Source organism: Equus caballus, chromosome 10 (genome assembly GCF_041296265.1).
Source record: "Equus caballus isolate H_3958 breed thoroughbred chromosome 10, TB-T2T, whole genome shotgun sequence".
Lineage (NCBI taxonomy): Eukaryota > Metazoa > Chordata > Mammalia > Perissodactyla > Equidae > Equus > Equus caballus.
Window position 1 is genome coordinate 4,361,497 of NC_091693.1, and position 12,926 is coordinate 4,374,422.

A 12,926-nucleotide genomic window follows, 5' to 3' on the forward strand; every position below is an offset into this window, starting at 1 on the left:
GGCCAGGCGCAAGGGCCGCGGGCGCGGAGCTGTCCAGCAGCCGAGGCGGGGCGCGCGCCCCCGGCCGGCCCCCGCCGCCTCCGCCCGCCCTGCCAGCGCCACTGCGGCTCGGCGGGTGCGTCACGTGGCTGGCGCGACGCGGCCTCCAGGCTCCGGGCGGGCGGACCCACAGACCCGCGGACGCACCACCGGCGGCACCCGGCCCGGCGGGCTGGGCGCGGCGCGGGTGGCCTGGGGCGCCGGGGCCGGGCGGGCTGCGCGGCGCGGGACATGGGCGCGCCGGGGGCCCCCGCGCACAGGCCGGCGGCGCGGCGCCCGGGGCGCGGGGGCAGCGGCGGGCGGGGGTCCTCCCTGGCGGCCGCCGCGGAGCCCCCGCGGGGCCCGTGACGCCGCGGCCGATGTGGCCCCGCGCGCGCTGCCCGCCTGCACCGCCGCCTCGCACAGACGCCGCCGGAGCCGCCGCCCGCATCCGGCCCGCAGCCGCCGCGGGAGCCCGCGCCCGCGCCCGCGCCCGAGCCCGAGCCGGGGGGCGGGAGGCGGCGCCCGCGGGGCCCCGGCATGGAGAAGCGGGCGGCCGCGGGGCCGGAGGGGGCGCCGGGCGCCCGGGCGCAGCTCGCCGTCGTCTGCCTGGGTGAGTGGCCGCGCAGCCCGGCGGGCTCTGGGTCCCGCTCGCAGCTCCGCGCCGCGCTCCTCCTCCGCGGCCCGGCTTCCAGGGGCGGGCGCTGCGAGAGGGCTGCCCGGTCCCCGGCCTGCTGGGCTCGCGGGCCTGGGAGGCTGCTCGGCAGCGGAGCCCGGCTCCCGGCGGCTCGGGATGGCGGCTGGAGCCCGGGCGAGCCGTGCGCGGGGGCCCGCTCGGGCGGGCGGCGGGGCTGGCGGGCAGCGGCTTTCCGGCGGCGCTCGGGCCTCCGGAGCTGCGCACAAAGCCACGGCCGGCTGCCCCTGAACAGGGAGGAACTGTTTCCTGCCCCGAGTCGGGGTGGGGGCGGGCGCCTGCCGGGGCGAGCGGCACGCAGGATGCCGGGCCGGAGGCGGCTGCGAGGAGAAGGACTCGTGTCTTCCCTTTGTGTCTCCCCAGGCCCGGAGGGGCAGGCCTCTTCAGCCCAGGGCGCTGTGTCTGGGGAGGCCCGGGGACCTGGCCAGGCCTCGCACCTGGGCAGCAGGGGCTCCTGCCCCACCCAGGAGTTTTCGTCCATCTTTCCAGGGCCCTGTGTCAGGGAGAGGGGAAGGAAGGAGTTAAGTCGTCAACTCACATGGCTCCTTTATTTACCATAATAAAGGAGGGAGGCCATTATCTGAGCCGGGGGTCATTAGGGGACACCCTATGGTGTCACCAGTGAAGGCTCTGTAACCCCGAGGTCCTCCCTGCCCAGATGTGGCATGGGCTATGCCTAGTAGAGCCTGGGTGTCCTGAGAGAGCGCAGCTGCCCCTGCTTCCTCCCCAGGTCCGGGCTGACCCTTCAAAGATGCTCTCTGCCTCCCTTGGCCTCCTGATATTGGAGGAAGGGGGGCCCCTGCACTCTGGGCAGTTGGGTTCGCCCATACCCGCCTCCTGGTCCCATAACCCCTGTAGGAAAGCAGTAGGGGAAGCCAAAGGACAGACCCTGTAGCCATAGGGACTTGAGGGGGTGGGTGGCAGGTGAGTTCATTGCCTCCCTTCTCAAGGTCAGCATGGCTGGCGCAGTGAGGAGGAAGGACCCTGAACCCTGCTCACTGTGCATGCCTGTCACATGGGGTGATCAGAACGGCTTCCCTGCCTTCCTGGCTGCCGTGGACCAGGTGGCTGGCAAGCCCCCTGCGAGGAAGCCCTTTAAGGTGGTAGGAGCCCCCTTGACAGGCAGGGCCCCTGCCTGGCTGACCCAGGGCCTCTCTCTGATGAGTGATCCAGGCCTGAGGTTCCCAAGCTTGACAGGAAACAGAACCCCCCCAAGTGAGTTAGGGTTCCCAGACCCCCCCCAAGTGAATTAGGGTTCTCAGGCGTGGGGAGCTGCAGGAGTGGTCTGCTGCGGACTTGCACCCTGTTCTCTTCGCCTGGGGGCAGGAAGCCTGAGGCCCGGGGTGGTCCTGCCTTCCGCCCCTCCCCGCAGGACTGGGGTGGCAGTGAGGTCTCTGAGGCAGTGCTCCCGACCTCGCCTGTGAGATGAGGAGACCCGGCCTGCCGTTTGGGCTGTGTCGTCCTGTGCCCCTGTGAGGGCTGCTGCCCCACTGAGCCCCTTTGTGTCTCCCACAGTGAACATCGTCCTCACGGGGCGGCTCAGCAGCGCGGTTCCTGCCTTAGGTGAGTGAGCTGCTTCTCTCCTTCCTCCCTGTCCCTCTGGCTCGGTGACCTCTGAACCACCTGAAGGCCTGTCCGCGCCTGATGTCACCTGGCCTGTTTCAATCTCAGTCCTTGTGCATCTTTTCTTCTTCACAAAGTTGCTGTTTGGCCACGGGCAAACTTCCACCCCCCGAGTCTCAGTTTCCTCTTCTGTAAAATGGGTGCAGTAACAGGAACCATCTCAAAGCCTGGGTATTAGGGTTGAATGGGCGAATGAGGCAAGGTCCTCAGTGCAGCGTTGGCACCTGTGGCTTAATACCTTGAGCAAGCTGTCAGAGGCCCAGTAGGATTAGCAGATTGTGCTTCCAGTAGGCTGTGGGGTCCCCGAGGGCCGTGAGGAGCCACAGGATGCCTGCCTGTTTTAAAATGACACCAGGGATTTAATTTCTAAAGGTGTGACTGAGTGGCGACATTGAGAGGCCACTGCCATTGACGGAAGAATTCGTTCCTCGTGTGTCTTCAGAGGAGACATGCCACCGCACAGGGGGCCACAGGGGGACTGCAGGTTTGGTCAGGCAGACGCAGGCACGAGGGGGGGCCTAGGCAGAGCCTGTATTGGGGTTTCTGCGGGAAAGGCAAGGCAGGACGGGGGAGCAGCTCTGGCTTGGCTCGTGTGAATGATTTCGGCGGGCTGTGGGCTTCAGGGGTGGTCTCTGGTTGCCTGGGGCCTGGCCTGGGATGACCCAGGGCAGGGGCAATGCTGGCTTGTGTGTGACTTAGGTAAGAAGGCGGTGGGGGCTCAGGCGGGCTGCCCGGGAAAGAGCAGTTGAAGGCAAGCGGGTGTGCCGGAGAGAGATCAACAAGTGGCTGAGAGTTTCGCCCTGTGATTAGTGGATGCCAAGCAGACGCACAGAATCTAAGACACAGTGGGAACTCCACCCCTGCCTCCTGCCTGTCCGAGTGGGTCCGTCCATCCTCTGCCCATCTTTGTGCTCAGGCCCAGTGCCGAGCACAGCAAAGACTGTCAGGGGCAGCTAGGGCACCGGAGGCCGTCAGACTGCTCTTTGCTCAGGGGGCTGCCAGGGGTTGGCGAATCCATAAGCTTGGGGCCCCGTGGCTATTGGTGCCACCAGGAGACATCTGAGAGGGGTGTCAGGGAGCTGGGGAGGAGGTGCGGTCCCTAGTCTGGGGGGCTTTGACGTGTTTGCTGTCTGCAGTGCTGCATGGAGGGGCAGGAGGGACTGGGGTATCTAGTGCTGTTCAGGGTCTGGCTTACGGCGGAAACCCACTGCAGCTGCCTCTGGGAGAGGGACCTCTGTTGGCTGCGGTCCAGGATGGGGAGGCCCCTGGTCCACAGAAGCTGCTTTCTCGGGCCGGTCTTGCAGACGTGGCCTCAGTCTCCCTCCCGATTCTCCCTGTGCACCAGCTCCTGCTCCCCGCAGCCTGGCCTCCTCTGCTGACTCGGCTGGCCCAGGGCCCTGCCTTGCTCGGCACTGAGCCACCCCAGCCCTGCCTGGAGTCCTGGCCCCCGCAGCTAACTAACCAGTCTTCACATCCCAACTTCCAGCGGAAGACTGACTGGCCCCGCCTGGGTCAGGTGGCCGTGGCTGTGGTGGAGAGTGGTGGGGGGACGGCACGGGGGTGTCACGTTTTATAAATGTGAGTTTCTGGGTTTCTGCTGGTGTGGTGGGTGGGCATGTTACCCCAAACGTGTCTGCCACATGCATGTGTCCCAGGTTTAGAGAAATGATGCTCCAGGGACAAGGGCCACTTATAGAGCCAGGGAGAGAACGACAGCCATGTAGGTCCACATGTGTGGTTTTCTTAGTTCTCACCTCAGGCCTCAGTGGGGTCCATGTTGCCCAAATCAGGGAGCCTCCGATCACATCAAGGTGGCTGTGTGTGGTGCCCCCAGTGTCCTGAGCTGCATGCTCAGCCCGTGTGGCCACAGGTGGTGGTCTGGGGCCCTAGCTCTCTTGGAGTCTAGCTCTGATCCCTGTCGCATTGCTAAGAGAAGTGGAGACCAGCTTCTAGCTCCCTGGGGTGCCCCCCACCCCGCCCCCAAGACTCCATGACTCTGCATTTTCAGAGTTTTCCTGGCAATGCCTACTGTGAGGAGCCTGGATCATAGCTGTCCCTGCTGCCCCTCTCCCAGCCCTCACTGGGCTCAGACACTCCTGGGGGCTCAGCCGGGCTGCCCAGGGACCCCACAGGTCTTGTCTCTCAGCCCCTGTCCTGCCCCAGGTTGTCAGGCACTGACTGGGTCAGATGCCCCACCTCTCGCATCCCAGACTCTTGGCTCCGGCCCCGCCACGGAGCTGCTGTAACCTGGGGGTGCGCCCGGACAGGGTCTTCAGGCTGCTCTCCACTCACCTGGCAGCTTCCCCCCAGTGGGGTTCCATTGGCCGGTTACACCAGGCAGGTTGTCCGGAGTATTGATCGCCTCTGGAAACCGGATCTGCAAATTGTGCTTCATCAGGCATGCTCGGGCCCTCTCAGGAGTCTCTGACGACTCTTTGGACCAGGAAAAAAGGACACTGGTCTAAAAGTGCTCAGTCATCCCTTGCCCACGTGAGCGGGGCGCCGTGGCCCGGGGGCCGAGGGAGCCTTCGGGTTGTCCCCAGTTAAAGTTCAGGTGGTGCTCTCTGACTGCTCGCAAACACCCCCCAAACCCCCGCTCCTGCGTCAGTATCCCGCAAACACACAATCCTCCCAGCTCCCCTCACTGGCCACCTGTCGGCCCCCCTCCCCCTGGCCCCGCACATGACCCTCATCTTCCCCAGGGCATGACCCCATCCCCATCCCATGATGTCTGCTAGAGACTGCTGCTGTCCACAGAGTTCCCAGCCACCCTCCGAGACAGGCGGCACCCAGTGACTTCGTTTTACTGAGGGACAAACTGAGGCCTGGGGTGGAACCGTGTGTCTGGCTGTGTGAGCCCCCAGGTGGGATTCACGAGGCCTTTTCCCCGGCCTGAGCCTGGGCCGGGTGGTGCTGGGGTGGGCCAAGGTCTGCTGTCACAGAGAGCCGGCTGGTCGTCTGAGCTGGTGGCGCCCTCCAGGCCCACGGCCAAGCCGTACCAGTCAAGAGGCCCCACCCGGGGGTCCAAGCTCCTGGCGTGGACCCCTGCCTCCCTCCTGCTCCGTGCTCACTGCATGGGCCAGGCTGATGGCTGCAGAACCCACAGTCTCAGCGGCCCGCCCCGGAGAAGAGCGAACAGTAGCTGAGTGACACTGCTGCTCCCAATGTGGGGCTTTCTGGGGCAGCCGTGGGGATGCTCAGGGGTGAGGCTGTTTGGGGGGACGTGTTGCCAGGGGCTTTGTTGAGAGGCAGAGCTGGGCTGGCAGCTGTCCAGTCATCTGCTCCTGACTTGGCTGGTGGTCTGGAGAGACAGGCCTGTGGATCCCGGAAAGAAGGCCAGACCGAGGTCCCTGTGGCCTGGCTTCCCACAGCCTGGCTTCCTGTGGCTGGCGTAGGTGAGAAGCCTGGCCTCTGAGAGCTCCGTTCCCTAGGGAAGGCCTCTGGTATTGCGCTGCCCCAGGCCTGGTCCTGCGGGCTGAGGGTCCCAGGGAACAGGGGTGGGTCCCACCCTGACTGACGCAGCCTCCTGACCCCGACTGTAACATGTGCCTTAGACTCGACGTGGGGGTCCGATGTGCTCCGGCCATGCCGGGCCTTCCCCACCTGTGAGCCTCCCGCCCAGCACCCGCCGGGAGCTGAAGCCTCTTCTGGGTTTCGTAACCCCACACCTCCCCAGACACCCCCAGGTCAGCGCCCAGGGCCCCTGTGAGGTCCACAAAGCCCGGGGGCCTCACCCGCCAGGGGGAACGTGCTGCTCAGCACATCACTATGCATGGGCAATGCGAGGCTCCGGGAGGCCGGCCTCCAGGCCGCGTGTGTGCTGAGTGGAGAGACCGGCCTGGTACCTCGACGACCTCGTGACTGTTGGGGCCCTGGTGGCAACCTGAGGGTGGCCGCCTTGCTTCAGGGTAGAGGGTGGGTGCTGTAGTCCTCTGACACTCCTGTGAGCTGCCGCTGGGGGTTACTGACTCCCTGTTAGTCACACTGTTGGGTTACCTGGACCTCCTCGGGCATGAGGGTTCTGCTCTCCTTTCTGCAGCTGTGCCATGTGGGGTCCTGGAGAGTCTTGTTGAGAGTGAGCAGAGAGAACCCTGCTTCTGGGGCAACAGAGGAAGGTGCCAGGCAGTGGGAGAGTGAGGAGGCAGTGTCATTGGGCTTGGAAAAAGAGCCATCATTTCTTTCCCTGAGTCTCAGTTTCTCCATCTGTGTAATGGGCCCTGCCTGCACCACGGGCTCTTGTGAAGATCAGAGGAAGCAGTGGGGTGAGGGTTTGAGGGAGTGGGAGGGGTGGGCGCAGCCAGTGCAGGGGCCCTGCCTGGTCCTGAGAAGGCCAGAGCCCACTGGGGCAGCCTCAGAACCCTCGGGCTGGGTGGATCAGCTGGGAAGCAGAGGCACATATAACAAAGAGGCTGTGGGACCGGGTCTAGTGGCACTCCTCACTCACGCTGGCTGGCGTGGTGCTCTGCACTTGACCTTGACACAACACACAGCTGACACTTCGTAAATGCAGTGGCTCAGGGCCCACAGTGAGAGTCTGAGCCCTCCAGAGGACCAGGGTGGATCCTCACTCTGCCGCTTACTGGCTGTGTGGCCGTGGGCAGGTCACTTATCCTCTCTGAGCCTCAGTTCCTCATTTGGTTGCGACATCTACCTCCAGTGGCTTCCCACTTATGTTCTGGATAAAACCCAAATTCCGCAGTGTGATCAGACCCAGCCTGCGTTTCCAGCCGGTCTGACCTCGGCCCTCCCATCAGGCCTGTTTTACAATCTCCTCTCCACCCAGGGGATCAGCATTGTCTGTCTGCTCCCCCTGCAGCCTGTAGGGTCCATAGAGCAGGCCTTTTGCCTGTCTTAGTCGGCGTGCCTAGCACTTGCACTGGCACGTAGTAGGTCCTCAGTAAATATGTGCTGGGTGGGCAAAGCCCCTCCCCTGCTGGGGCTGAGGTCTATATTTGGCAAGTCCTAGGGAGGGCAGGCAGGGAACCACAGTGGGATTGCCTGTGAGGGCCGGCGGGCCCAGGACTATGGAATTCTCCACTGAGCTGAGACCCAGAGGGGCTGCATCTTGGAGGTGCCAAGGGGAGTTGTTGGTGGGCTCGCTGCCAGCCCTGCAGGGATAGGGGATAGGACCCAGGCTCTGGTGCACAGGGTGGGCTGCCCCAAGGCCCTGTGTGTTCTCCTTGGCCCCCCCATGCATGCCACCTCTAAGAAGTCTCGAGTGAGGCCTTGCCCTTGGCCGTGGCCACCCTCGGCTGGTCTTGATCCCACCCTTGGGAAGGCACGTGCTCAAGCCGTGGGAGGCTCAAATGCCCCCTCCCTCACGCCACTTCCCACCCAAAGGTGAGGCCAGCACTTCTCAGCTTTGTCTCCCGACAGCTGCCTGCAGTGGGAAACTGGAGCAGCACACTGAGCGGCGTGGCGTCATCTACAGCCCCGCCTGGCCCCTCAACTACCCGCCTGGCACGAACTGCAGCTGGTACATCCAGGGCGACCGTGGGGACATGATCACCATCAGGTACAGGGCCCCATGGGTGGCAGATGGAATCTAGTTGGGTCTACATGTGCTGAGTGTGTGTGTGTGTGTGTGTGTGTATGAGATGGTGCATGTGCAGGAGCACCTGTGTGAACACCTGTGGCAAGCACACACATGAAAGATGTGTGTGCACACATGTGTGCTTGTGTATGTGCATGGGGCCACATCTGAGCAGGTATAAAGGACATGTGCAAGTGTATGTATGTGTGAGCACAGGTCTGAGTAGGTGTGGAGGGCACATTTGTCCGCAGATGTGTATGTGAGTGCAAGTACATGTGTGGAGCATGTGTGTGAGTCTACATGTGAACATATATGATTTGTAAGCATGTGAGTGCGTGTGAGCCTGAGTATGCCCAGCTCCTGAGTCTCTGTGACTGGCTGCCCGGAGCTGGGCCTCGTCTTGCCGTGATCCTCTCTCACGGGCCATGGGGACTGCTGGGGAGGGGGACCCTGGGGACTGGCAGGCATGGTCCAGCTGTCTCTGAGGTGCCAGAGGTGTCCTGTCTGTCCTGCAGGGGTGGCTTGAGGCCAGGCTAGCACTGAGCCCAGAGCAGGGGTTTCCCCTGGGCCCTCAGGGCAGTCTCGGCAGGTGAGAACTAGCAGGAGCCCAGGTGCTCAAGCTCTGGGGATGGGCAGAGGGCAGTGGGGTGAGGTGACTAGATGGTGGAACTGAGGCTGGCCCCCTGGTCAGAGGTGGCCATGGGGAGATTTGGCTGGGAGTCACTCTCCTAAATGCCAAAGCCCAGAAGGCCTGTAGCCCCTCGGTAGCTCCAAAGCCCAGGATGTGACGGGCACTGTCAGGGTCTGTCCTGGTGTCTGTGTTTCCTCGTGGCCACAGGGCCATAGCCCTCAGGCACTCTCTCTTCAAAGATTCCATCCTCCCTGGTGGCTTCTAGAGTACTCCATGGCTCTGTGGGCTGCTCATCTGACAGCCTGGGCCTGGGGGTCCAGGGTCAGTGTTTCTCACCGGGTGTCAAATTGTCACCCCGTCCCAGACCAGGCCAGCCCCGTGGGCAGGGCCCCCCTTAGTGCACAGGCCTGTGAGTTTGTGCCGGGTCTGTCCCAGCAGACCCAGTGTGGGAGGGACCTGGACCCTTCAGCCCCGCTCCTTCAGGGAAGAGTGTCAGGGGAGGGAATTGCCCACGATGGGGCTCCTGACTCCCCTCCACTTGGCTCTGGGGTGGAGGTGCTGTGTGTGCTGATGGAGTGTGGAAAGGGGCAGGATGAGGCCTTCACAGACCTACAACGGGGCTGCCCTGGGTGGCAGCAGGGGGTCCCACTGAATGGCTGGAGTGGAGGCGTCGGGAAGTTTTGAAGACAAGGGCTGGGTGGCGCTGGCGGGCGTTGCCATGAGCTCAGGGCTGACCCTTCCCTGCTGGTCCTCGGCCACGTGGGCGCTGCCTGCCCACCCACGCCTGCAGTCCTCTTGGCCCTGCAGCTTCCGCAACTTTGACGTGGAGGAGTCTCACCAGTGCTCCCTGGACTGGCTCATGCTGGGCCCAGCGGCCCCGCCCCGCCAGGAGGCCTTCCGGCTCTGCGGCTCCGCCATCCCGCCCGCCTTCATCTCTGCCCGGGACCACGTCTGGATCTTCTTCCACTCTGACGCGTCCAGCTCCGGCCAGGCCCAGGGCTTCCGTCTCTCATACATCCGAGGTGACCCGGCAGCAGGGCGGGGTGGGCCACCACGGAGCACTCAGTGCTTGCGCGTAGGCTCCCAGGCTGGGGCAGCACCTCCGCTGGCAGCTCCCTGTAGGCTCTCCCTCGGCAGCCCCGTCAGTGGGAGCATAGTGATGGCACTGGGACTGGTCCTGTTGCTGCCCCAGAGGCCCTTGAGGGCACTGACCCCACTTTGCAGACTTGGCTAGAGTGGAGGGGTTGTCCCTTGCCTCGGCTCAGGTCAGGGACAGAGCCCACCCTGGCATTTGAGGGGACTCTGCCCTCAGGTGGCTGTGGAGAGACCAGGGGCCGTTCTAGGGTCCTGCCCCTTCCCAGGCCCTGCAGGGGCCCTGCTGGGATGGAGGAACCACCTGCCCTCTCCTGGTCCCAGGCCCTGAGCTGGAGGGACGCTCTGCCCTCCCCTGACCGTCTCCCGTGCCCTTCACCCACAGGGAAGCTGGGCCAGGCATCGTGTCAGGCAGACGAGTTCCGCTGTGACAACGGCAAGTGCCTGCCGGGCCCGTGGCAGTGCAACACCGTGGATGAGTGTGGCGACGGCTCGGACGAGGGCAACTGCTCTGCGCCAGCCTCGGAGCCGCCGGGCAGCCTGTGCCCCGGGGGCACCTTCCCCTGCAGCGGGCTGCGCTCCACGCGCTGCCTGCCCGCAGAGCGGCGCTGCGACGGCACCCAGGACTGCGGCGACGGCTCCGATGAGGCCGGCTGCCCCGACCTGGCATGCGGCCGGAGGCTCGGCAGCTTCTATGGCTCCTTCGCCTCCCCCGACCTGTTCGGGGCGGCCCGTGGGCCCTCGGACCTTCACTGCACGTGGCTGGTGGACACGCAGGACCCGCGGCGCGTGCTGCTGCAGCTGGAGCTGCGGCTGGGGTACGACGACTACGTGCAGGTGTACGAGGGCCTGGGCGAGCGCGGGGACCGCCTGCTGCAGACGCTGTCCTACCGCAGCAACCACCGGCCCGTGAGCCTCGAGGCCGCCCAGGGCCGCCTCACTGTGGCCTACCACGCGCGCGCCCGCAGCGCCGGCCACGGCTTCAATGCCACCTACCAGGTGAAGGGCTACTGCCTCCCGTGGGAGCAGCCGTGCGGGAGCAGCGGTGACGGCGACGCGGGCGACCCCGGCGAGCAGGGCTGCTTCTCGGAGCCCCAGCGCTGTGACGGCTGGTGGCACTGTGCCAGCGGCCGCGACGAGCAGGGCTGCCCCGCCTGCCCGCCTGACCAGTACCCCTGTGAGGGCGGCAGCGGCCTGTGCTACGCGCCTGCCGACCGCTGCAACAACCAGAAGAGCTGCCCGGACGGCGCCGACGAAAAGAACTGCTTCTCCTGCCAGCCCGGCACCTTCCACTGTGGCACCAACCTGTGCATCTTCGAGACGTGGCGCTGCGACGGCCAGGAGGACTGCCAGGACGGCAGCGACGAGCACGGCTGCCTGGCGGCCGTGCCCCGCAAGGTCATCACGGCCGCGCTCATCGGCAGCCTCGTCTGCGGCCTGCTGCTCGTCATCGCCCTGGGCTGCGCCTTCAAGCTCTACTCCTTGCGCACGCAGGAGTACAGGTGGGCTGCGGCCGCACTGCCCCCCAGCCGTGGGTTCTGCGTTTCCCGGGAGAGAGGCCCTGGGCTCGCTGTTCCCACGGCTGTGGGTTTATATACTGGGACTCGGCCACCCACAAGCAGACTTCTCTTGCGCGCAGCAGGGGCCTGGCATCTCGGGATGTCCGATGGAGGGGCGGGGCCACGTTCTGCTGCCAGCTGAGCCCCGGCGGAGGGCCCCTGAGGGGCGGGAGGTGTGGGTGCCGGCGGGCCCCGCCATGCTGCCCTTCTGCCCATTGCTTCCAGGGCCTTCGAGACGCAGATGACGCGCCTAGAGGCCGAGTTTGTGCGGCGGGAGGCGCCCCCGTCCTACGGGCAGCTCATCGCGCAGGGCCTCATCCCGCCCGTGGAGGACTTCCCGGTCTACAGCGCTTCCCAGGTGAGCACCAGAGGGCGGGACCTCAGAGGACTCCCCAGACAGGGAGGCCACGCCCGGGGCGGACAGCCTGCGGCCAAGCTGGGCCAGGGGTCGAGGGAGGCGGGAGGTGAGGTCTGGGCAGGGTGACACGAGTGACACGGCAAGGTGGGGGGACGAGTTGGTCTCGGAGTCTCGGGTCCCTTGGGGGTCGTGCTGACCTCTGCCCCCTCAGCTGCCGCCCCGCCCTCCAGGCCTCGGTGCTACAGAACCTTCGCACGGCCATGCGGCGGCAGATGCGCCGGCACGCCTCCCGCCGCGGGCCGTCCCGCCGCCGCCTCGGCCGCCTGTGGAACCGGCTCTTCCACCGGCCGCGGGCGCCGCGTGGACAGATCCCGCTGCTGACCGCCGCGCGCACCTCCCAGACGGTGCTGGGTGACGGGCTCCTCCAGCCGGCACCGGGAGCTGCCCCGGACCCGCCGGCACCCCGGACGGACACAGGCAGCCCCGGAGCAGCTGGGGACGGGCTCCCCAGTGCCCACTGCCACGCTCCAGAGGTGGGACCTTCTGTGCCGGCCCCCTTGGGCCTGCGGGAGCCCGAGTGCGGGCCAGTGGACAAGGACAGAAAGGCCTGCAGGGACCCTCTGGTGGACAGCCCGGCTCCTATGGACACGCCTCGGGAGCTCTGCTTGGCCCAGGACCCTCAGCCCCCAGCCCCCACTGCCAGCAGCACCCTAGGCCCCCACCCACCAGAGCCACTGGGTGTCTGCAGGAGCCCCCCGCCACCCTGCTCCCCAGCATTGGAGGCCAGTGACGACGAGGCCCTGTTGGTCTGCTGACTTGGCACACACGCTGGCGACCGCCACAGCCCCGCTTTGTAACCAGGGAATACACAGTCGTTTCTACCCCGCCTCCGCGTCCTTCTTTCTCACTGAGGCTGCCCAGAGCCTGGCCAGCTTGCTGCGTCAGCACCCCCTCTCCCCCGGTGGGCATGGCTGGCAGGGTCTGTGGGGGCTTGAAGTGGGGAGGGGGGCCTGGCTCCAGCGCCTTTATGGGGTCCCAGTTCTATGTCCTCCCACTCCATTCTGGGAATCCATTTCCAGAGAGGCGGCAGGCCGGGGCAGGGCTCCCTGCAGTGTGTTCTGTGGCTTGTCGCTTCATCATCAGGTGGGACCCCAGGGCCGTGTCCGGACTGAGCAGGGCCATGGGCATGTGGACCTGGTCCAGCAGGCCCCTGAGGAGCTGCGCCAGGAGGCTCTGGCCCCATCCTCGTGCCTGCAGTATCAGCATGGACGTGGCCAGGCTGATGCCCTTTGCCCCTTGCCTTTTCGCTGAGAGGCCCATCTCCTGGGCACAAGGGCAGGCCTGGGAATGTGGGCATGGGGTAGAGAAGGCCCATGGGTCTCTTGCAGGCCAAGGCCCCTGGAAGAGGCTGCTCGATG

General features: G+C 65.7%; 1 protein-coding gene across 2 annotated transcripts; it reads left to right on the forward strand.

Annotated features, from left to right (window-relative positions):
- The first annotated feature begins 414 nt into the window (after positions 1 to 414).
- On the forward strand, positions 415 to 12,389 carry LRP3 (LDL receptor related protein 3). Of its 2 annotated transcripts, none has more exons than XM_023649496.2 (7): positions 415 to 631; positions 2,228 to 2,275; positions 7,712 to 7,850; positions 9,307 to 9,521; positions 9,977 to 11,093; positions 11,376 to 11,508; positions 11,739 to 12,389. In XM_023649496.2, exons 1-7 carry the CDS (start codon positions 559 to 561, stop codon positions 12,321 to 12,323), a joined length of 2,310 nt encoding a protein of 769 aa, XP_023505264.2. In that variant the 5' UTR covers positions 415 to 558; the 3' UTR covers positions 12,324 to 12,389. The 2 variants fall into 2 exon arrangements, with proteins under 2 accessions (XP_023505264.2, XP_023505265.2); XM_023649497.2 differs by having other exon boundaries at positions 428 to 631; positions 11,720 to 12,389.
- Positions 12,390 to 12,926: the final 537 nt, after the last annotated feature.

Bases quoted from the DNA above. Each gene is read 5' to 3' on its own strand.
- LRP3 (XM_023649496.2), top strand. From the start codon at position 559: ATGGAGAAGCGGGCGGCCGCGGGGCCGGAGGGGGCGCCGGGCGCCCGG. The intron at 2,276-7,711 runs GTGAGTGAGCTG...GTCTCCCGACAG, and splicing joins CAGCGCGGTTCCTGCCTTAG to CTGCCTGCAGTGGGAAACTG. The intron at 11,509-11,738 runs GTGAGCACCAGA...CCCGCCCTCCAG, and splicing joins CGGTCTACAGCGCTTCCCAG to GCCTCGGTGCTACAGAACCT.